This window comes from Tenrec ecaudatus, chromosome 6 (genome assembly GCF_050624435.1).
Source record: "Tenrec ecaudatus isolate mTenEca1 chromosome 6, mTenEca1.hap1, whole genome shotgun sequence".
NCBI lineage: Eukaryota > Metazoa > Chordata > Mammalia > Afrosoricida > Tenrecidae > Tenrec > Tenrec ecaudatus.
The window spans coordinates 24266741-24291932 of NC_134535.1; the positions used below are offsets into that span (position 1 = coordinate 24266741).

The window sequence follows — 25192 nt, forward strand, 5'->3', positions numbered from 1 at the left end:
AGATAGTATGTCTGCCTATACTTTATGTTCTGTATCAGCACTCGGGAGACCAGTAAAGCAGAAAAAATTTTATTTTTTCTTATGCCATGATTACATTCATTTTAAGGAATAATGTAGAATTGATACTATGCTCAGCATCCTCAGGTCATATTTAAACTTGCGGAAGACACACACACCATAATTAAATTTTTGGTACTCAAATTTAAAAATAGGATTTTTTTCTGATATTAAATGCTTTAGAATTATAAAAAGAAACATCCCTTTTAAGTAACAGGATGGGCCCCTTATGTGAATTGTCTGAAGATTTACACGCGGTACTCTCTACAGCAGAACAGTACACAAGACTCTGGACCACAGGAGAGTGAAGCAGCAGCAGAAAATACCTTCACTGTAGCCAAGGATCCAAGATATGCCAGATATCTCAGAATGGTTCAAGTGGTAAGCTAATGTGGTCTGTCTTCTCTGTCTAGCAGCTTCATTTGAAATCCTTAACCCTTGAGGTTTTATTGTTATTTTTTCAATCTGAGAAAACTGCTAAACCGAGTGACCAAGTATTCTCCTCTCTTACTTCTTTTCTGTGCTTAATTAGCACCCTGATAAAACTAACCAGAAGGCAAATCTTTCTAGTTAGATTGATTTCATCCTTCAAATTCACATAGTTGTAAGTTTTAAAACAGATTTCTATCATTATTCTCTGCTTTACTCAGAGTTGTCAGTGCAGATCTTGGATGTGTCAGAAAGAAATGAAAGCGAACTATTCATTTGGTAAAACATATGCTTTAACTTAATTCCCAGATATTAACACAAATAACGAGTTTCTCTTTGTATTTTTATTTTGATGTTCATTTAGAATTGGTTTAGTTTCTAGAAAAGAGCAACAGCATAATAAGCAAAGAAAATACTGAAGTTGTGAAGCCTTTCATTTTATTTGAATCCATAATCAGTGCCCATGGAAGCAGCAGTCAAGAGATCAAATGGCATGATGCATTGGACAGATCTGAAGCAAGAGCCCTGCCCTTGAATTACGTATTGGCAAAGAATATTTACTATGCCATGGATAACCAGAGGAATAAACAAATCTATCGTGAAAAAGTACAGACAGAATGTTCCTTATAAGCAAGGATAGCCCTAGTTATCTAGTGCTGCTGTTAAAAAATATTCCCACAAATGTAATACATAATGTTAGCCTTCATCTTCATCAATAAGTGCTTCAAATCGTGTTTTCATCAGGCAGGGTAGTGTCTTCATGATATCATGGCTTGTTAATAAATAAGCCTTCCTCTAATTCTGATATCAAATTCTTCTTCATCTAGTCTAGCTTCTTGGATTGTTTATTCAGCATGCGTAGTGAATAAATATGGTGAAAGGATGTAACCCTGAAGTACCCCTTTCCTGATGTTTAAACCATTTCATTTTACCCTCTTTCTAATATTTGTTTGTTGGGGTGTGTACATGAGGACAGTTAAGTGTGGTGGTATTCCTAGTCACAGTGTTTGTCATAGTTTGTTAGGTGCTCCCAGTCAAATGCACAGACAGTGAAACACAGTTAACATCTTTCAGGTATTCTCTGCCTTCAGCAACTGTGCGTCTGAAGTCAGCAGACGCTCCTTTGTACCATAGCCTCTTCTGAATCTGGTTGGTCCTTGTCAATATAGTCATTTTGAATTATCTTTTAGTAAAATTTTTCTTGCATGTGATATTCATAATATTGTTTGATAATTTCCACCTTTTGTTGGATCTCTTAAATGGGCATGAATAAGGATCTCTTCCAATCAGTTGTCCTGGTAGCTGTTTTCCAGCTTTCTTGGCATAGATGAATACTTTTGTGTTCCATCCCTTTATCAAAACGTCTCAATTAATATTCTTTCAGTTCATGAAGCCTTGCTTTTGACTAATGCCTTCACTGAAGTTTGGACTAATTCCTTTGCTGCCATCAGTTTTTTACGATATTCTGCTGCCTGAAATTATTAAACAATGGCCAGGATTTTTTGACACTGTGACTCTGTGTATTCCATCCATCTTCTGCGTTATCCAGTATTTTTCCCACCGAATCTTTCAATATTGTAACTTTGGGCTTAGATTTTCTTTAGTTCTTTTAGCTTGAGTGTGCTCTTCCCTTTGGTTTTCCAACTCCAGATCTTGGCATATTTTATAATAATGCTTTGTTTTGGCTCATTTAAAAACGAACACTGGTGACGCAACGGTTAAGTGCTCAGCTATTAAATGAGGTTGGCAGCTTAAGCCCTCCTAGCCACGCATCTAGAGAAACAACCTGCAGGTGAGTTCTTTGAAGATTCCATGTAGGAAGGCACTTCGGAACAGTTCTACTCGATGGTATAGGGTCAAAATAAACTCAATGGTACATAACAACCGCAACATTTAAAACTACACTGATGACAGTGCAGAGCAGAAAGTACATTCCTGTATTCTCAAAAGGGGATTTATCATTTTCAGGATTGTTGAAATTGACAGTATCCTGGACACTAGGCTTCGGGGGGAGGGGGGGGGGAATAAAACAAACCAGAATTGGGGGATGAAAATATATAAATTATTTAATTACTGTTAATAATTAGGGAGCCTGTTTGAGTATGGGTCATGATGACAAAATTTTTCAAGTAAGAACTAAAGACAATTTAAAGATATACCATTACATTTTATGTGACTCGTTCAAATAAAAGAAAGTTTTCAGAAGTGACTCTGGAAGGCTTTCTATGTTAATCTTTTACTTGATATATATAAAGTATGAAGTAAGGAAATTGACTTGCCAGTATCCATAAGAGTGCCCTGCTATATTTGAGAAAAGACTATATTTAGGATAACTATTATGGTCTTGATACAGTGCCTCTGATTTTCTAAGAACTTAAAGATACTTTCTTTGTCAGCACAAATATACATCCACTTATTCTACAAACATTTATTGAACACGTTAAAATTCTACATTAGATAAATGTCTGTACTTATTTAGTTCCAGATAGTACTTGACATTTTAATATTTGCTATTAATTACATATATGTGTCTTTATTTCTCAGATATTCACATGCACCCATATATATGGATTTTAATCACCCCTAAAACATGTTTTGGTTTTATTTTTTTCCTAGTCAAATGGCTTATTATCTCACTAGGAATAAGAGCCAAAGTTCTTCAGAGGCTCCTGAGGCCCTGCACTATTTAGCACCAGTTACCTTTTTAACTCCATATTCCTTCTCACTCTGCTCTGGCATCTCTTGAACTGTGAGCAGTCTCCTGCCACTGCTGTTTGCATTAGCTGTGCATACTGCCTACAATACCTCTTCCCTTGTTTTTTAGTGGGTTTCTCTTGTCACTTTCTTCAAAGCTTACCTCAAATATTGGCTTCTCAGTGAAGTCTTCCCTGGCCACCTCATATTAAGTTGCATTGCCCTCTGACCCCATGTTCTTTATTCCCTCGCTGTTGTATTTCTCTACATATCAACATCCTGCAAGGTAATATATGTATGTTCTATAAATCATATGTATGGTATATAGTATATGTAATGATATATAATAATATGTAATGGGTATTATATATATAGATAGTCTCTCCCCTTCGTGAAGGTAAGGAATTGGTTGCGTCCTACACTAGTTTATCTAGTCCCTAGAAAAATACTTGATGCGAATCTCAAAACTCAATGATATCCGTGGCTTTTGACTCATAGCAACAGAGTAGAGCTGGCCCCTGTGGGCTTCTGGGGTTATAAATCTTTATGGAATCAGAAAGCTTCATCTTTCTTCCCTACTTGACACATAGTATTTACTTAGGGACAAAAACGCTTATATTTGCTGTATAATGTTTTATTTTTTAATAGATATTAGTGAAAGATCTCATTTTTGGGATTTTGTTTTTACACAGCCATTGTGGTGTTCAGCCTGAGAAACCTTGTTGAATACAGGTACCGCACTTCGCCCTGTCCAATTAGAAGCTTTGTGGTTAGTACTTAGAGTTTGAGCATCTGCCGTTTGGATCATACCCTTCCATCAACAAGCTGTTTTAAATTATAACATTAAAATAATTCTTATTTAAAACATTGAAGTAAGAATTATTCGTTTTCTTTAAATATTAAATTTTAAGCCTCTCGTTATTCTGGCGCTTAGCTCCTGCCCATCCTTTTTGCTTGGTGTCCCTGAGGCTAAGCAGAGCTCCATTTCCTTCTGCTGCAGACTTGTCAGTTTCAGCTCAGTTACCCAGTTGTCAGCCCTTTGCCTCCCTTCTGTCTTTGGGGCTGGTCCTTCTACTTCCGCAGCATTTCCTGGGTCCTAGGAAAGCCAGTCACCTTGCTGCTTTGTGCTATATCCCCCTACAGGCTCATGGACTTGGTCTCCCTCTGTTAGGCTAAGTCATCAGTCATTCCTTCATCGGCTTTCAGCTCTCGTGTATCTCGGCTCTTATGTGCCTCTTGGTCTGTAAAGATGGAGGTTGTGGCCTCATTCTTCTTGCCTATTGTTTGGGGAGGGTGAAAGGTGATATTTCAGAAGAAATGGGGAGCAGGATCTTGACACTGATGTCCTGAAACTTGAGAATCCATCCCAGTTAACTCAGATGTTCTTGTTTTTAGTTTATTATGCCAACCTGTATCCCGGAATCATATTACCCAACTTTTATTTCCTATTGTTCCCTGCCCGACATTCTACTTTCCAGTCAGACAAAACCACAGACCCTGTGCCATATAAGCTCCATGCTTTTCCAACTCTGAATCTAAATTCCCCCTCTCTGGATTACCACATAGTAAAACTCCACTGACCTCACTTGTTTCTAGGAACATTCCAGCAACACATCCCAGATTCTGAACCCACCAACACACAGCGCTCGAATTAATCTCCTCATTGGCCTCGCCAACCATTTCATCTGCCTTCTTCTGTTGAAATTGAAAACCCTCTTAGTTGTACCTGTGGATCTTGCCTTATTTACTTCATATGCCTCACTGAGTGCTTTTTCAGCAGTACAGTCATTAGCGTGCTTGTGTCATCACTTCCAGTGTTGGGCTTCAGCAGCATGTCTACATCCAGTTGTGCTTCCTATACCACTTCCCTTAAAATCTACAACTCTAACTAGAAGAACATCTGAATTGTCCATAGTGGGAAATTGTCTGAGTCTCGTGCTGGTGTACATCATGGAATTACTCAGCTTCGCTCATGGCTGTGGGTAGTTTTGTAGCTCTGTGCGCTAGTGTGGTATGCCCTTTTATGTTCTCTCAGTCAGCTCTCTTTTTCTGCTAAATGGACTCAACTCCTTATGTGGGCTGGAGAACAAAACTAGGATATGGAGGAAATTCAGAAGAAGTCAACTGTGACCACTTCCTATATATATGAACCTAAGCCCAGCGAGCTTAATAGAAGGTAGATGAATTAGAGATTGCCTTGTCAAGAGTGAAATTTTCCCTTCTCTGGCAGAACTGTAGATGCTTCTTGCTGTACCCATTTCCCCCCCTCAGCCTCAGAAAGTGATGTTTTCATTTTAGTTGTAAATGTAGGGAACAACATAATTTATCAGGTGACGTCTGCTTTACCTATTGATAGGATCGTGAGTAGTTTACCATTTGGGATGCCCATTCTGAGAGGCTGTAGAAGCTTACATTCAGAAATACAGAGAATTGTTTGTGCTAACATAGTTTTTAAAAAGTTTTTTTAATTTCTTATTTTTAATCATTTTATTGGGGACTCATAAAACTCTTATCACAATCCATCCATCCATCCATTGTGTCGAGCATATTTATACATTTGTTGCCATCATCATTTTAAAAACATTTGCTTTCTACTTGAGCCCTTGGTATCAGCTCCTCATTTTCCCCTTCTCTCCTTCATGAACCCTTGATAATGTATAAATTATTATTTTTTCATGTCTTACACTGACCGATTTCTCCCTTCACCCACTTTTCTGTTGTCCGTCCTGCAGGGAGGGGGTTATATGTAGATCATTGTGATCAATTCCCCCTTTCTTTCTCCACCTTTCCCTTACCCTCCTGGTATCACTGCTCTCATTATTGTTCTTGAGGGATTCCCTGTGCTTCCAGCTCTTATCTGTACCAATGTATATCCTCTGGTCTAGCTGGATTTGTATGGTAGAATTAGGATCATGATAGTGGGGCGAGGAAGCATTAAAGAACTAGAGGAAAGCTGTATGTTCCATAGGTGCAATAGAGCACCCTGACTGGCTCGTCTCCTCCCGGCAACCCTTCTGTAAGTGGATGTCCAGTTGCCTACAGATGGGCTTTGGGTCTCCACTCTGCATGCTCCCTCATTCCCAGTAATATGTTTTTTTTGTTCTTTGATGCTTAATACCTGATCCCATCCACACCTCTTGGTCACACAGGCTGGTGTGCTTCTTCCATGTGGACTTTGTTGCTTCTCAGCTAGATGGCCACTTTTTTATCTTCAAGCCTTTAAGACCTCAGACATTATCTTTGATAGCTGGGCACCATCAGCTTTCTTCACCACATTTGCTAATGCACCCTGCTTTGTCTTCAGGGATCGTGTCGGGAAAGCGAGCATCATGGAATGCCAGCTTAATAGAACAAAGTGTTGTTGGATTGAGGATGTACTTGAGTAGAGGCCCAATGTCCATCTGCTACCTTAATACTAAAGCTATAAATATATGTCCATAGATCTATTTCCCCATCGTCACATATAAATATAATCACATATGTGCATGCCTGTATTTAGATCTCTATAAATGCCCTTTGCCTCCTAGTCCTTTCCTCTATTTCCTTTTACTCCTTTTGTCCCACTGTCATGTTCACCCTTCATTTAGATTTCAGTAATTCCTCTTGGTTACATTGCCCTTGATCAAACCCTCCCAGGCCAAGGAGTTCACATTTTAATTAAATTTAGAGGTCATATTAAATTTGAAACATTTAACTTTCATTCTGAGAGGCTTTAGAAGCCTACAATCAGAATTCAGAGAATTCTTTTTGTTAACAAAGCATAGTTGTTGTTTTTTAATTTTTACTTTAAAAATCACTATATTTATACCAGCAGTATAAAAATTTATGACAATAATCTCAAAAATAACCATCTCTATAGCTTCAGTGGAAAGGTCTTGTAGTGGTGAAGTGCTTGTCTGTGAACTGAATGCTTGATGGTTTAAAGTTTAAACCTTAAAGTCTAAGGTTTAAAATTGAGACCACCCAGCTGTTCCTTGGTAGTAAGATGTGACAGTCTGCTCCCTTATGGATTACAGCCATGGTAACCTCTTGCGGGAGTTCTGCTCTGGCCTGTTGCATCGTTCTGAGTCAGAATTGACTTGACAGTAGTGGATGATTCTGTTTAATAGCCTCTCGGTACCACAAGCTCTCTGACCTTTTGAGAATAATAACAGATTAATTTTATTTAAAATTGCCTTTATATTCATGTCATTTAGCAATATGACCTTACACCTAAACCTATCTCAAGTTTCTCTAAAATGTATTATTTGTCAACTGAGTAGCATCTTTATTCTTACTAGCCTCCTCAACTCTCTTGTAATCCCTTTTATGGATTAATTCCCTAGTAAAACATAATGTAGATAATATATTCTCAAGCGCTTTCAGCTTCTCAATCTGTGGAAGCATTAGTCTGTAGACTACCCGTGTGGTGATCATTCACTTCAGGTCAGGGCGACATAGAAAGCCTGCGGATTACGGATTCCCGGTGGAGGCGGCTAGCCTTGTGGAGGCTCCGAGTCTCAGGATGAACCACCGTCTTTCGTAGCTTTCCCCCTAAGCTATTCGGAAAACGGACTCTTCCCGAATTCCAGCCCCATCTCCTGGGATATACAGCTTTTATAGTCGCCGTGCAAACTTCTTTTTGAGAGGCAGGTATTTAAAATGTTCAGTCAGCATAAACTGAAGCCACCAACTCCTTCACTTGTCCCAAGGACCAGTTCAGAGAGTACTAGCTTTGCGGCCTCCCTGCCTCTCTCTCCCGCTCGTGGAGTGACACCTGTTGGGAGGTGTGTGCTGCTTGCACAGTGGTTAAGGCTTCACTGCCAACCATAGGGTCGGTGGTGTGAATCTCCCGTCTGCCCCACAGGAGAAGATGTGGCAGTCTGTCTCCATAAAGACTGCAGCCTTGGGAACCGTGTGGGGCTGTCCCACTTTTCCATTCATGGGGTCGCTGTGAATCAGAATGGACTTGATGGGAAAATGTTGATATGATACAAGAATGATTAGTTCCAGAAAATAAAACTTTCTCTGTGAGCCCATTTGAATACCAAGGAAGACACCCAAACTATACCATATACTTCTGGGAATAAACTAATACAGGATTTTTTTTTTAGCTTTTTCATATACTTCGGGTGTGACCATGTCTTGTATGAATCATGTCACTGCTGAAGACTTGTGTACCTTCATCAATAAAATGAAATTGGAAGTTTCAAGTCCAGGTTTATGATCTACTTGTACACACACACACACACACACACACACACACACACACACACCAGTTTAGATTTTGTCATTAACAGGTATTCCTGGAACACCTGCTGGCATTCTCTTATTTTCTTTTTTAAGCAAGTTTTACACAGTGAGTAATACTGTTATGTTCCAAATGTGGCAGATAACTGATTCTGATTTAATGTTTGTTGTCATAATGGTGCAGCACAAGCCTTTACTAAGTTACATATTGCTTTTATAACAACTGGAATTGTGTGCATAGATCACTTTTCCAATAACTCTCCCCCTTTTACTGGCAGAGTTTGGTGAATCCTTTGCCAGTAATAAATTGTGCATTGGGAAAGTCCGACTTCCACATTAAGAAACTAATGACTTGTATTTTTTAAAAACATATTTGCCAAAACAGTCCCATCGGACACTTAGACTTTTTAAAATTCTATTTTCTTTGGCTGGTGTCAATGTGAATTGACGAATCTCCGTGGTTGTGGTGGTTCTGATGCATCTGTTGCCAGCAGTGGATGTTAGCCTAGGGAACCAGGACTTCCATTCCCTAGGGATAAAGAGGCTCTGAAAGATTATTGAAGATGGTCATCAAGAAGTTATGTATCTTGGACTGGATCAAGCAAATCTGACATGAAGTTGATTACTCTAAAGATATTAAGCAGGATGTAATTATTTAAGACTAATTAGTCTTTAATACCCCTTTATTGGGGGGAGATGACCTGGCTAGCTCCAGGATAGGTTCTTGGTCACTGATTAAGAGTATAGTCAAGTAGAGGAGCTACTGCTTAAACTCAATCACAGCTGGGAAAATACTGGTATTGACTTAGTTTAACAACTGTATGTATGTTATTTAATTTTTCTTAACTATATCGGTACTGTAAAACAAATATGTGTTTGATTCTTTAGTAATTTCTACTTCTACCAAGTCTATATGAAGGTCATTGCTTTTTAAGACTGAGTGTTTGAGGGGGGACTATTTTCTAAGGTACATTAACTTCAGTGCTCTATGAAGATAAAATGGCATGCTCAATGTCTAGACCTCTACTGCAAAAATAATTTCTTTTAAAAAGATTAGTACAAGAATAATCTCAATGAGGTAGGGGTTAAAGATGTCCCAATTATTGGACTTTCTCAAAATGCAGTAACACTTCATTTTCACTGATAATGACCTCCATCCTTCTCCTTAATATTTCTCCCTCATGTCCAAGGTTTCCACAATGTGATTCAATGTCTCACAGAACTCACAAACCATAGGAAAATAGCTCATGTGGTTGTAGAGACTGGAAAGTTTTTACTATATAGTTCAGATACCCATCTGATAGATTCCCCTCATTCACACCAGTTTGGGTTATTGACTCACCAGATTGTGGAAGGTGGTGAATCAGGTCAGGCACTAGGCCATCAGCTCATGTCCCAAGAACTGGAGGTCAGGTGAAGGTGAGCCAGACCCAGTATCCAGAGCAAGAGTGGACTTTGCCAACGTTGTTCAGCATAGCTACAGAAATTTCTAACCATCCTAAAGTGAAAGAAGGTCTCACTTGCTTAACCAAGCAAAGGAGCGTGCTGCATCTGTTCACAGAGATGGCTCTCCAATTTCTGCCCAGCAGTCCGTTATAATGCTAACTAGCAGCTGATTGGGGTTCGTCCCTGGGTATCTCAGTCCTAGTCTTCTGTATTTGCTCAGACAGGAGGGGAGATGAAAACAAAAACGACATCTTGTCTCTGTCCAGGGCTTTGTTAGAGGTGTGTTTTTGCCACCTAGCATCAAAAATTTGGTGGAAGACATATTGATCACTTCTGCACGTGTTACATGGTTCAGGTGTACACGAAGTGAGTTACAAGACCCCAGTCGCCCACTTTCCTCCCTTCATCAGGCTAGGGTTGCAGTGCACCACAGATGGAGGGCTATGGCCATGCCCACCCACGCCCATGGCTACTGAGTCAGTTCCAACTCATAGCAACCCTGTAACAAGAAGGGCCCTCTTACAGCACTGCCCACACTGCACCCACGCACGAATGTGGATATTTGTTTATCCAATTAATTGCATCACTTGGCCAACTTCGAAAATTAAAAACAAAAGGAAAGTATTTATTCTTGCCATCAACTAAGTGGTCAGGCAGACCTACTTAAAGGACTCCAGATAAAAGAAATAAGCAAAGCTTAACAGAATAGTAGACCATATGAATAGTAACTTTGAGTTGGGGTCAATGGAAATCAAATGGCTGCCAGTAGTTCTCCTTCCTCTCTGTTTTGTGTTGTATCAGATGCAAGGAGGTTTGGAGTGAGATTCTCTCTAAGGCAGAAAACAATAGTGGTTAGCCACCAAGTAGAAGCCCCTGCAACATTACCCATACTTTGCCACGACTTTACTCTAGAGAGAACCTATAAGCAACTCATTTTTGTCAAATTTCTGGAAAAGAATAATATGCCAGCGTTAGAGATGATGACATCTCCCAGTTATTTTGGCTCTTCTTTAGACCCCAAGTTGCCTTGAAAGCTAGGGCGTTCAGAACCAGTCACACTACACACAGATTCAATGTCGATAGGATTGTTGCTGTTGTTAGGTGTGGTACAGTCTGTTCTGACTCGCCATAACCCATGTGCAACCAAATGAAGCATTGCACCATCCTCAGAGCCATTGCTGTGTGTAAGGTCATTGTTGTTGCCACTGTGTCAGTCCATCTCCACTTTTTCACAGAGCTTTACCAAGTAAGACAGCCTTCTTCATGGACAGGCTCCTAGTAAAAGGCCTGAACTACTGGAGACAAAACTCTAGCTATCTTTGCTTCTTAGGAACTTGCTGGCTGTAGAAAGAATTAAGCAATGCGATTGCTAAGCTCACGAGTTTTTATTTTCTTGTTTGTTTCTTTGTGTGAGAAAAAGCTAGATTGGAGGCAAGTACTATTGGATAAACACCACTAAGTTAGACAGCTGTCAGTATCCATTTGGTAGTTTTCTTTGTGCCCTCTTTGGCTTTTGTATATACCTCCTCTATTGTTTGCTAGTTCTATTGATGACATCATCATACAGCCCAGAATATGCTAGTACTGCTATGACCTGTTTTTTAATTTTTTTCATTATATAGTAACCTGTAGGGGACGTTACCAGGAGATCTGGTGGTGTGATGGGTCATGATTTGGGCTGCTCACTGCAAGATCAGTGGTTCAAAACACGAGCCACTCTGGGAGAGAAGATCAGACCTGCTCCAGTAAGCATTTAGTCTTGGAAACCCACAAGGGCAGTTCTACTCTGCATATAGGGTTGCTATGAGTTGGAAGTGACTTTGGAATTTGAATTTAGGTGCCATTATTTCCAAGAGTTAAATGCTTACCACAAATAAAGTACTAATGATACCATATATACTCATGTATAAGCCAAGTTTTTCAGCACATTTTTAGTGCAGTTTTTGTGGTAAAATTAGGTGCCTCTGCTGATATTCAGGTCGGCTTATATGTGAGTATATATGGTAAGTGGAAAACCTATTTTAGTTTGCGAACTTTAGGAGAATTTGAAATTCTCGATAAACCTTAAAAAGTAGCCACACACCAATTAGCTGATTTACATGGATGCCAGTTGCAGAAAAATATTTCGATATTATGTTCTTGGGATCTTTGGTTGTTTTTTTTATAATATACCAGATTATTAGCAATTACTTCTTAGTTAAAAATAAAAAGAGTGAGTGAATTGTTAATGCAAAGTAATATGTGTGTGCTTTTTAAAAATGAAGGTAATTTAGGTTACTAAGTATGTAAAAATCTTTTTTTCTTAAAAATAAAAATATATTTGAAGAGAATGTATTTATACAGGAATTTATTTCCCATATCATATTTTTGTGTCACTTGGATTATCAAATAATGTGCAGAGAGGTTAATCTGAAACAATCCCTACAAACTAAAACCTGCAGTTCTTGATTTCTCTCTAAGGTGCAAATAAAATGCAGCTTGTCTGCATGAACTTCACTGCGGCACCATACCTGGGAGCGTGAGAGAAAGAGACATAGGGGAAATGATAGCGAGCAAAAAGCAGCAAGGGCATTTGGCAGAAAAATGTTTAGCTTTCAGTTTCCCCGTCTTCCATTCCAACTCAAGCAACTCTTTCACCTCTGATTTTAGAGGCTTTAACGAAAGGAGCAGCACGACCCTCTGAAGCCTCCGAAGGAGCTGCTGGACGGTGAACATTCACTGGGCTGTACGCGACCACAATTTTTATTTCTGAACTTTGATTTCCAAGTACCCTCTTTCCCACTGACCATCTCTGCCAAAAATAAAAGACCACACATGCATTTCCAAATTGGTGGGAAAGAAACAATAGTCATGTAAAGTAGTAGTCATTTATAGTTACTGATTTTTATATTCCTTTAAATTGTGTATCTTGCTGCTTTGCTGAATCTTTCAATTAGTTCCAGTTTCCTTGCTGAGTCTTTGGGATTTCCTCTGTGTAGGGTCATGTCATATGCCAATGGAGATAGTTTCATTTCTTTCCCAATTAGGATACCTTATTTCATTTTCTTCTCCCTATATCTCTGGCTAAGACTTTCAGCCTTTTGAATAGAAGTGGCGATAAATAGATTTCTCTTTTTTGCATAAAGCTGTAGATTATCCACTTTTTTTTCAATTGTGGGGGTAAAAGTTTATGTATTAGATAATCATTTTCACATTCATTGTTTTAAACAACTTACCAAACCTCTCATTGGCTTTCCCTGCTCCCCTTCCGGCCTCCCCTCCCCACTTTCCCCCATCTCCCTCCCTCTTGTCGTATATTATCTTTCCCTTTGCCAGAGTTAACAACGCCTTTCTGCCCTCTAGCTTATTGCTTCCCCCTCGCACCCCTGGTAACCTACAAAGTCTCTTTCTTTTGGTATGAAAGAAAGATATACCTTTTCATGAAAGGTATACCTTTTCATCATATCTATTTTTTTAATATAACAGTGATCTCATCCAACATTTATCCTCCTATTTTTGACTAACTCCAACTCAGCATTAGGTCTTCTAAGTCCTTGCATGTCGAGATGTTTCAGTTTCACCATTAATATATTTCTTGAAGGGATGATTAAAGAATACCATATTACTCTTAAATCAAGAAATACCCCCAAAAACACCCCCCCCCAAAAAAAAACAAATTTACTACCATTGAGTTGATTCCAACTCATAGTGACCCTAAAGGACAGAATAGAACTGCCCCTTTGGGTTTCTGAGACTTCAAAATTTTACGGCTTTCTACAGCCTCATCCTTCTCCCGTGGAGCTGCTGGTGGGTTTGAACTGCCCACCAAGTAGTTAACAGCTCAGTGTGTAACTCACTACACTACCAGAGCTCCCTAATGAGTATACTAGTAGCTACGAAATGCAAAGACAATACTGTGCACTCTTTTTGGTCATTAAATATCTGCTTTTTATCACGTTAAAAATATTTTACCCAGAAAAAAAAAACAGCCACCTCTGGGAATTGACACAACAATATTTCAGATGGTCTCATGACAGTAGATTACACATTAAAAAAAATAATTTCCTTAAACTTTTCTTCATAGCCATTTAGGTCAACTTTATTTTCCATCCCTAAAAAATACTTAAAGAACTTATAATATGTATTTATTGTGTGACTAAAGTATCAACAGCCATGCCAACCTCCTGTGGGCCTTGTCATGAACAATGTCATTTTTAAAGGAAATCTGTAAACAGCTAGTGAGAAAGTCAGTGAGATTGATCTCTTGGAGTAATTTATTATAAAATAAATTAATGTTAGTTTTCAGAGAAACAACTGTGTATACCATCAGTCTAAATGTATGAGTTTCATCTTTATCCGCATCTTTAGGTTCAAGTTAACAACTCCTAATACCAACAATATAAAAATTAATTAGTATCAGACTCTAGCTTTTATAGGTTTGTACAAATTTAAATATGCACAAGTCATTACAACTAAAACTTTGTGTTATTGAGATGGCCATATTTATTTCACAGTAATTAAAAGGTTTGTTTGAATTCAATTTACACTCTTGCTAACAGCTTCCACAAAGATAAAAAAATAATTAAATCAGTGCTTTCTTTTATGTTATAATTTATTTAGGAAGCATTTGTACCATATAGAACATTTTTATGAAGACTTTTATTCTAAATACTCTACTAATAAATTTCATAAAATATAACTCTTTTACAGATAGCACTCTGGAAAAGGAAAAGCTAATTGAGTCCATTTCACTTATTTCAAATTTAAGTAAAATGAGTCGGACCACACAACAGGTTTCCTTCTTCCCATAACATCTTTTCATTTCCCAGTTGTTTCCCCTTTCCTGAAAATTAAAAAGGTACCATCCACCCACCAACTCAATAAATCTTTGCTTACCCATTGCTTTAGATAGTGAGAAGTGGGGGGGACTTCATGTTTTAATCTTTTATAACTAAGTTGTTGAAATTCAGGTTCATAAATTGAGAAGTAAAATCTATAATATAAAGTGGGGGATTCTAGGAGAATAATTCATCTTGGTTAAAGTAAGTAAGAGGGTTTTTTTGGGGGGAGTGTCGTTTTTGTCTTTCCCTTCTAATCTAAATCTTCAGGAAATGGTCAACATGGCTGCTACCGGGATTTAGTAGCTTAGCTTTCATTAACACAAATAATAGATGAAGACCAGTACTGGCAGGTCTGTATATCTCAAAACCAATTATGTGCTATGAGAGACTGTATTTAACTGATAATGCTGCCACCATAATTTCATTAGTGTGACTACTTTGTGCACTTTCTCCAGTGACGCAAATACAGACGTGATTCTTTGGAACATCAGACTTATGGCTGCCTTCTCTCTTCGTCTTTACTTATGTTGGACAAACTGCGATTATCGCTTGCCAAAAAAAATCCCACAGTTCAGTAGACTTCAGTTTTGAGGTCTCTCATGTCCTCCTTAGACCACCAATAGTTTTGTCCCTTGGAGATCAGAAATTGGACACTTCTGTTTGATGTTCAACAAACCAGACTCTGTTCTTTGACCTCTGGGAAAGAATATAGCAAAGCAACAAATTTTCTAAGCAACATCACTGGAAATTTAGCAGCAAATCCCTTTGGAATGCGTCCTTTGAAACACAGTCCAAATTACTCTTTGGCAATTAACTTTATGAGATTTGTAGTAATGTGATGATGATAATAGTAAAATCTCTAATAGGATAAGGCTTTAGCAGTTGTATATCTTTTCCTTTATATACTGAAATGACTAAAGGCCAAGTTTGAGGTATATTTGTACTCTTGTGCTATAACTAGTTCCAAGAAACTAAGGTAAAAATACACAATTACAGTTCAGCTTTCTATTAGAGGTGTACTATAACCAATTCCATGAGTTTAGAATTACAGTAGGGAGTTCACCTAATTCCGCCAACTTCCTTGTTCCCCTCGCTCCTTTTCCACTCTCCACCCCTACTCCATACACATGTTCTTTGCTGTATTTTATAGGAAACTTCTCAACCCCATTTTTCTTCCCTTCTGTTTTCTCGGTTTTGTAATTATTTGTATAACCTTTCCAGTGACATCCTGTGGATTATGCGAAAGTCAAAATAAATCACATAGTTGCATTTGTAGAAAGATCTTATACCATCCAATCTTGCTTAATAAAAGCTGAGAGTCATGACCCTAACTCTGCTCTTTATCCTGTTCTCTTAGCACTTCAGTGGGTTGTTGTTTTTCTTTTTTTTTTTTTTTTAATGAAATGTGCTAAGCACCTAGCTTTTATCCTGGAATCTTAACTAGTTGAATGGTATTTAATTATCAAGTGAAATACCCATCCTTTTCATTCTAGTAGCCTGTTTTCTTCTCTAATACTAAAGTCAAACTAATTTCATTATTCAGTAATTAATAAGCAGGAGTTCCTGGTGGTATCGTGGTGAAACATTGGGCTGCTAACCGGAAGGTCAGCAGTTTGAAACCAACAGCTGCTTCATGGGAGAAAGACCAAACTTTCTAATTATTTTTAAATCTGTTTAGTTCAAGTCTTGGCCCAAGCTAGTCTATTTCAAAAGCGGCGCTAGTTTTATAATCTCTTACTTACTTTATTTCATTTGTTTTTGAACTTAACAAATGAAAAACTACCACCTGCTTGGTCTTCCAAACCTACAGTATTTCACTTTTCAGAACATCTCCAAGATTGCTCCTATTGAAAAACGTTGCTTTCAAGGACACACTTTTGAAGAGAATTCTATCATGATGCTGTTCCGCTTTGTCCATCACATATTTAGGATCACTACCCATCTATGTCAGTGTCATACTGTGGTGGCTTGAGTGTTGCTATGATGCTAGAAACTATGCCATTAATATTCCAAACCCATGGTGGGCAGGTTTCAGTGGACCTTAGAGACTAGGAAGAAAGGCCTGGCAAGCTACATCTGAAAAGTAGCTAATGAAAGAAAACCCTATGAATCACAAAAGAATATCTTTTTATAGCGTGCTAGAAGGTGAATCTCCAATGTTGCAAATCACTCAAAATAGCACGGCCATTGCAATAACTGACTTAAAGCCACATCAGTGATGGTGAAGACTGTACTGTACAGGACAGGACAATGTCTCTGTCTTGTATACGGTGTCATTGCAGGTGAGAGGTGACTCCACCGCTGAAAGTGACATTTAGGATGAGCCTTACAGATTAAATTTTACTAATGTGTAATATAAAACAATTATAGAGATCTTCAGTGGCTATTCTGAAGAAAATGGGAAAAGAAATTCCGTGATTATTCCTTTGTGAATACAATAAACCTTTGTAATGCAAAAAAAGAGAGGAGAGATCTGCAGTGGCAGCCTTGCATTTGCTGAAAGATTAATCTGAATAACCTGTGAATTTGAAAGAAAGCCTTTGCTTTCCTGACCTCCTCTAATCTAGCAAACTGGGCAAAGATTTGTGCTTGCGCTCCTACAAAACCCAGATAGGAGATTATGATCCAGAAGGCATCTTTTGACTCCTTATGTCATGGTATTTTCTGAGCAAATAAGAAGGCATATAATAACTAAATTTTAATAGAGCCTTCTTATGTAATAACATTATAATGTTAGGAACACAATTTGACATAATCTGCAACATTTTTATGAGTGAGAACTTTGAAGTTTTGGGTTTTTTTAATTGAATTTGTGATCCATTTGACTTCCACATTTATACATCTTCTGGTTTGTACAACTCTGATCTGGTGGGATGAATTGTAAGACATCAGTATTTGGGCCAATGTCTAGATAAGTATATATCTGTTCTTAAAAGAGATGCATTTTGTCAAGCTAATGTATGATAGACTATTTAAAGATGTATGTATATTTCTAAGTCTGTATGTTTCCTATTTTAAACAAATTCCTGCCCTATGTTTAAAACTAGCTCTATTTTTTTTCCACTGACCCTCGAGCCCAACTTTCCTTTGGCTGACATTTCCCTCGGTTGTGATCTTTCACTGCAGCATTTTAGTCAGCTAATAAACTGTATTCCCAGAGGATAGGTTAATTACTGCTTTATATTCTCAGCATACAGTGTGCTGCCACAGTGATGTCAAAGATTGAGTCATGTGGTTTTGGTATCAGAATTTTACTGCTAACCACAGTAGAAGTACTGCTAACAATGGTATGAGCAACAAGCAGCATCATGATAGATGGAGAAAATATTAACATTATAAGTGCAGGGGAAGTGGATTATTTAATGTGGCTCCTCTAGCCAGTCTCTAAATCCCACCAAAAGACCTTTCCCTAATGGGTCTGTTAAGAAGGCGAGGAAAGATACTGACAAGACCTATCTGTGATTACTTGTGAACAGAATTCTCTGTAATGACATCTTGCTGAGTATAAAATGAGCCCGCTAAGTGTCAGAAAAGCAAGATTGTCACCTTGAGGACTAAAGGCCAGCTGAGCCAAGTAGTCACCTCGCACACATTCAAAGGTTGAACAGGGAATAAAGACCAAAGGAGAATCGATGACTTTAATTATGTGTTGGGGAAAAATAATAGATACACCAGGGACTGCCCAAAGGATGAACAATTCTGTCTTGGAAGTAGTACAGCCAGAATGCCCCCTTTGAAGTGAGGATGGTGAGACTTTGTTTTATCTAATTTGGACATATCAGGAGGGACCAGACCCTGGAAGAGGAAATCGTGCTCGGTAAAGTACAGGACTCTGAGAAACTAGATGGAGTATCAGCGTTTCTAAGAGCCTCAAAATATCCTCAAGTTCAGTACTGACTGCCACGACTAGCTAGTCACCTGAGATGCCCACAGGGAAGGGTATGCAACAAAAAAGGAGAGGTGATTGGTCTTTGTCTCACATGAGCCCTGGCTTGGTTTACTTGTGTTACATGGGATGAAAAGATACAAAACATAGTGTTTACAAGTGAGTTTTCAATAAATATTTATTCATGAAATAATTTCCCTTTTCAAGAGAATGTGTCATAATTTCTCATCCATCCTTTTCTTTATAGTTTGATGTTCCTGATCTGAACTTTGAAATTCAATGTTCTCAATGTTTTTGCAACATACACATGTAGAATTATCATTACTCGATGTTTATATTAGTGTAGGAGAAACGTGATAATACAATGCCAAGAGGGTTCTTGAGTTTTATTTTATTTTTTGCACTGAATGTGTCCAAATGGAATTGGGCCCTATGCTTGTTAAAAGAACAGTAACATATCTCTCCTTAAGCATCGAGAGCTCGGTGATCTCGGCTTTAAAAGCTTTTGTTCATATTGCTAAGCACTCACCAGCACTTTAGTCTTTGAATTATCACAGTTTTCTTTGTTTTGGTGCCATCCAATTTAAATTTTATGTACAATGGTGTGGCTGTATCATAAATTGCATTAAGTCAGTGTAAAATGCGCCTTATTATTAAAATGTTGTGACATATATAACGACAAAATAAGCACTACTTTACATAACGAGGCACCGTAAATGGAGACATAAAAGGGAAGTAACTTAATGATTGAGTTGTTACCTTGTATCCTTTCCCTAGGGTGTTCCAGTGATGGCGATAAGAAACAAGATGACAGCTGAAGGACTAGACCCAGATCTCCTTGAGTGAGTCATTGTCCTCATATGTCACTGTCAAGATCTTCAAATTCTAAGAAATTATTTAAAGTTAACACATAAAACTTTACATAAACATTTTCCCATACATACTATAGAAGAGTGTTTTGTGGTGGAAGTAACTAAGCTTTGGTGACGTCATGCTTACATGGTGGGCTGTGATCTGAAAGGTTTCACTTTGAAACTACTGGCCTCTCCGTGGGCTTTCTACTCCTGTAAAGAGTTAGTCTTGGAAACTTACAGCGACAGTTCTTCCCGTGTCCTATAGGGTTGCTATGAGTCAGCATCAACTTCATGACAGTGAGGGTTTTTTGTTTTTAACCATCTTAATAAAATAGTGCTTCTAAAATCAGCCATCACACATTTTCAGACATCCTTGATGAATCTAGATGTTCAAAGGAGGTGGAGTTTGATGACAGTTTTGTTGTATGGCTGTAGTGTTTATGAGAGGCGTGCTCATTTCTTAGTATTTCTGCGACCTAACTTTTCTCTTTTTTATTAAAAGATCATTTTGGGGGGGACTCTTGGAACTCTTGTCACAGTCCATACATCGCTTGCATCAGGCAAATTTGTACATATGTTGCCATCATTCTTTTCTAGACCTTTACTTTCAATTGAGCCCTTGGTATTAGCTCCCCACTCCATAACCCGTTGATAGATTTTAAATTATTATTGTTTTCATATCTCACACTGAGTGCTGTCTCCCTTTCCCCATGTTTTCTGTTGTTCTTCCCCCTGGAGAGGGGGGTATGGTTATGTGTCAATCACTACAATTGGTTCCCCTTTTCTCTCTTCCTCTCCCCCACTTCCTCTACTCTTCTAGTATCGCTGTTCTCACTCCTGTTCGTGGATTCTGTGTGTCGTGAGTTCCTATCTCTTATCTATACCTGTGCACATGTTCCAGTCTAGTCTGAATGGAGAAGCAACCCTGAGGTCATGGTAGTCAGGGGTGGGAATGGAGGTGAGGAAGCCTCAAGGAACCAGAGGAATATAGTGTGTTTCATCGATGCTTTACTGCCCCTGCTTGACTCATCCCTTCCCTGTGACCCCTCTGTGGGGGCTTGTCCCACTGTCTACAGATGGGCTTTGGATCTCTGCACCAACCCCCCTTGTTCTCAACAATATGTTTTTGTTTGTTTGTTTGTTTGTTATGTGTCTTCTGATGCCTGTTACCTGTCCTGATGACTTCTCATGATGGCACCAGCGGTGTGCTTCTTTCATGTGGGCCTGTTGCTTCTCTTCTGAATACTTGTGTAACTTCAATCCTTTAAGACCCCAGGTGCTATATCTTTTATTAGCCGGGCACCATCGCCTTCTTCACCACATTTGCTTATGCACCCATTTTCTCTTCAGCGATTGTTTTGGGAGGGTGAACATCTCAGACTGAGGGAGGATATGAGCAGAGGCCCGAAGTCCATCCACGACCTCAGTGTGTTGCTGTATAAATATATGTACATAGGCCAATACCTGTATTTTTGTGGATTAATGTATTTACATAGGTACACTGCTATGTTTATACCTCTATCCATTGCTTTGCTTCCTAGGTCCTTCCTCTTGTTACCTTTTGCCTTCCTCCTGCCCCACCATCACTTTCCCCTTATTTCTGCCTCTTGGTACCTCCTCTTAGCTAGCTTGCTGTTGCTCCCACTCTCTGCCCTGATCCCTATCTCCTCCTTGTTATTGACTCTAATACTCTATTTGTTCCCTTGTCTGTGGCGCTGGCTTCTCCCTGGGACTGTTGGTCCCACAGCTTTCTCCTCGGGCATGCTTGCCATTCCTATCTTAAGTAGGCACACCGACTGTGACATAATCCAAACTGATAAAAACAAAAGGGGGGTGGATTGAAAAGAGGAAAGAATAAGAAGCAAGAAGAAAAAGGAGAAAAGAGAAAAACAAACAAAAAGAAGAAATATATAAAAATCTCAGGTCTGTTTGCTGGCCTTCATGACTATTCAGGAGCTGCCCCTCCCAGCCTGGAGTCCCTTTTGGGGGGCTCCTCAGGGGCTTCGTGACTTTGCTTTGCTCCAGCTGCTGTTCTGGTATGTTACCTTCTTGGTTCTCCCCACTGTGGGCGGTGGGGGGGGGGGTTGTGTTCAGACCACACTACCTCTTCATCATGTGATGTCAGAATTGTCCTCTGTTGAAGTCTGCTCCAGTAAAGGGGACAAGGTGACACGAGCTGTGTCAGCCGCCCAGTCCCCTCTGTGTCCCATTAGCTCCCCGCAGGGGCGTCATCTCCAGGCTGGCGTGCCAGCGTGGAGTTCATTCCAGCACTCTCTCTCTCTCTCCTTCTTCCTGAGCTGCTTCCATGTGGGTTGGCGTGCTGGCCCCTCTCCCCAACCTGTAGGTTTACTGTTGTTCTCTGTCACACCTATTTCTAAGGAGGGGGTCCGTTTGGCTCTGGTTGGGGTCGGCCCTGTAGCTCTGTCTTCTCATGCATTCTTCCACGTGGCCTCGTCGTCCTCATGGTGTCGTGCACCGTGGCAGGGTCCGCATGCCAACTCCTGATTCTGTGGAGACGAGACCAGCACTCTCCCCTGGTGGGTTAGTGCCCTGCTCCCTCCATCATCATCTCACTTTCATGCGCCTCACTTTTCTCCCTCTTCCCTCCCCCCTTTCCCCATGTTTGTGTTGGACCAACATGTGTACCTCCTTGGGTTTGGTCTAACCTCCTCCCGACTCCCTGTACCTCAGCCCGAATGTTGTGATCTAGGTGGCTTCTCTTCTGTACCTGCCGTGCTGATTACACTTACCTCAGGGCACTCTAACTTTTCATTTAAGACCTTAGCATGTTGGAAAGTGATTCTACCGTGATCGTGCTTGAGAAGTTAATTAAGGTAAAGTTATCAGGTACACACTAATGGATATTTTAAAAACAGACACTGTTTGTGTGAGTTTTATGAAATATTAATTGAGAAACACTACTGAAAACAGTGGCTCGAAATTTGACAATAACTCATTCCATCCAGGTGAACCTGGCTAAAATATGTCTTAATAGTTCATCCTGGGTAACATATATCTTAAGAAGGTCTTCAGAATTCTTCTGGTTTGCAAGTGTCTGGATACTTACAAAGAAGCCTTCCAGTGTGGGCTTCAGCTCCACCCCCCTGCGTTTAGCTCGGTCGTCCATACATTCGTTCTCCACAAACAGGATACGAAGGCTTTCCTTTGGTGCCCATCATCCCAAGGAAGAAGTGTGTATTCTTGAGGGAAATAGCACAATGCAGCCCTTTTCTCGTACCTTATCTTCCAAAATATGAAACTTAAGAATTCTTTTAAACTGCAAGAATGGATTTTCAGCATGTCTCTATGGTGTTCGTCCAAGTATCCAACAGGTCAAATATAATTGTATGCCTGGTCGTTTGAAATAAAGCATCACCAGGATATTTGGCATTTGTTCTGGAAATTTTTTCTGATGCACACATAAAAACAGATGGATTTTTTTTTAAAGCAGATGGATTGTTACATCTATTGCGGTGTGACTTGAATATTTAGGTTCCGTCCGTCCAGGTGCTCATTGGGCTATCTGATATGTTTCACGTGGCTGTGGCCTCCTTTCAGCTTCTGGAAATACACAGCACTCCTCCAACAACAGGGCTGTGGCAGGCTGCTCCCGTAAACAGGGCCTTTCTACTTTTGCCTGCAGGCTTGCTCCGAGTCAGGATCCACTCGATGGCAGTGGGTTCTTTGTTGTTGTTGTTATAAAGACCTTTACAATGATGACTTTTCTTTCTAGAGAGAAGGTAATAAAGGGGAAAGTAGCAGCCTTCTAAGTGTCAGCATATGTTAGCTACCCACTCCCTTTACCTCCTGGCTTAATTTCATCCTGTTTCAGGTTTCCTAACCCTTTACTTCAGCCGCCCACCCACACTAGCAACTTGGAAGGCATCCTCCTTTCTGCCCCTCCCATGCCCTCCACTATGTTAATCACTAGTCTCCCATTTCCGAGACTGCAGATCTTTATGGGAGCGGACAGCCTCATCCTTTCTCCTGAGGAACGGCTGGTGAGTTGACTCCCTCCGACTCGGGGCTGGCACTCAGTGCTCCTCCCGTGAGGCCCTCACTTTGCTCACGTGCGTACTTTCAGGAGCCTTCTGATTGGTTTCCCTGTGCGCTTTCAGCCCTCCTGGTAAAGGCCGGGAAGATCTGTGCATGCTGTATTCTTGCTCCCCAGCCTTTGCTGTGTCTTTCACCAAGGCCGGTGTTCTCTGGGAGGCTGCTTCCGCTAGTCTCTCACATGTGCCTCGTGGGGGGGCTACTTAGAGTTGTGTGAATATGTTGGTTTCCTGCTCCCTTTTGGTGTCTGTGAGTGTTTTCTTTCCTCTCGGTGGAACTCCCTTCCCCAGTGTATTGGCCTGGCTAATTTCTTACTCTTTTAGACTCCACTGTGCGATCACCGGACGTCCATGGTGCATTGTTAAGGGCTCCGAGGAGGCCTGCCACTCCTGCCACTCCCTTGGTGTGTCTCGCTTAGCAAGTTTGCGGGGGTGTCATTGTCTGTGAATGTTGAGAAGTGTTCAGTTGCAAGGTGTTGCCAAGTTGTAGGGTCGAGTTCCAGGAACAGTTTCAGTGTCTTACTGAAAGGCTGCTCCTTGACCACAGCCTGGAGCCTGAATTCTGCACCAGAATCTTTTAAGTTCATGCCATTGGCCACCAGGGCCTCTGGTTGGCCTCAGCGTGACTCACACAAGGAGCAAACCAGCTACAACTACTTTCAGCTAGATAAAATAAGGCGAATCAACTACCTCAATGACAGAGGGATTCTGGCACCTTTGAAATCGTGTTTCTTAACCTTAAGGAGCCTTCTTTTGAGAGAAAAGTCTGAGCTGGTGGAGGGGAACAAAATGTGCCATCCCGGCAAAGAGACTTACTTTTATTTAGAATCTTAGATACCTATTAAGCCTGAGCCAAGAACTTCCAGTAGATTGTTCTGTTGTCTTTTACAGTATACATGTACATATTCTTTTTATTAACCTTAGTTAACCAGACAAACTCTTAGAACTGTCGGAAGAAATAGTTTAGCTCTGCATGCACTGGATCTGGTTGATTTAGAAATAAACACTGATCAGAGAACATTGTAAGAGAACAGAATTTTAAACTAAGGCAGCTTATGTGACACAGGATGAGGGAGGACCTAGAAATTTTCCTCAAAAAAGAATCATCAAAGAAGATTTAAAGTCTGGGGGCAGAGGAAGAAGAGCTGATATCAAGGGCTCAAATAGAAAGAAAATGTTTTTAAAGTGATGATGGCAATATATGTACAAATATGCTCGATACAATTGATGTATGGAATGTTACAAGAGCCCCAATAAAATGATGGAAAAAAAGTCTGAAGTAAATTATATAAAAAACAAGAAAATGCTTGGTTATTAACAAGGAAATAACATTTTTATACTTCTAAGTGATTTTTAAAAATCTAACTTTTTAAAAGTAGCTCTTTTTTATTAATCATTTTAATGGGACCTCTTACAGATGTCATAACATTCCATAATTCAGATTGATTGAGCATCATTGTACAATCGCTACCACAGTCGGTTGCAAAGCATTTTCTTCTTGACCTCTTTGATATCAGCTCCCCTAAACCTCTTCTTCCCCTACCCTTCCCCCCAGGAACCGTTATGTTACTATTCAATTATGTATATATATATATTTAATAACCATATCTTACCCCATCCAGTGTATCCATTCACCTAAAATTCTGTTATCGGCTCCCCTTGAGTGGGGCTATACAGTCATCATTACTGTCAGCCCCTCCTTCCCCGCTTCCCCAACTCTCTTCC

At 39.8% G+C, this 25192-nt stretch overlaps 1 protein-coding gene across 2 annotated transcripts in view; it reads left to right on the forward strand.

Moving 5' to 3' along the window:
• The window catches only part of WASHC3 (WASH complex subunit 3), a 50381-nt gene that overhangs the window by 16172 nt on the left and 9017 nt on the right, over positions 1–25192 (forward strand). Inside the window, exons 5-6 of one of the 2 annotated variants that reach the window (XM_075551095.1) lie at positions 328–438; positions 19339–19403. In XM_075551095.1, coding sequence (XP_075407210.1) covers positions 328–438; positions 19339–19403 — 176 coding nt within the window. The remainder of the gene's footprint in view (positions 1–327; positions 439–19338; positions 19404–25192) is intronic. The other variant, XM_075551096.1, reaches the window with a different exon arrangement.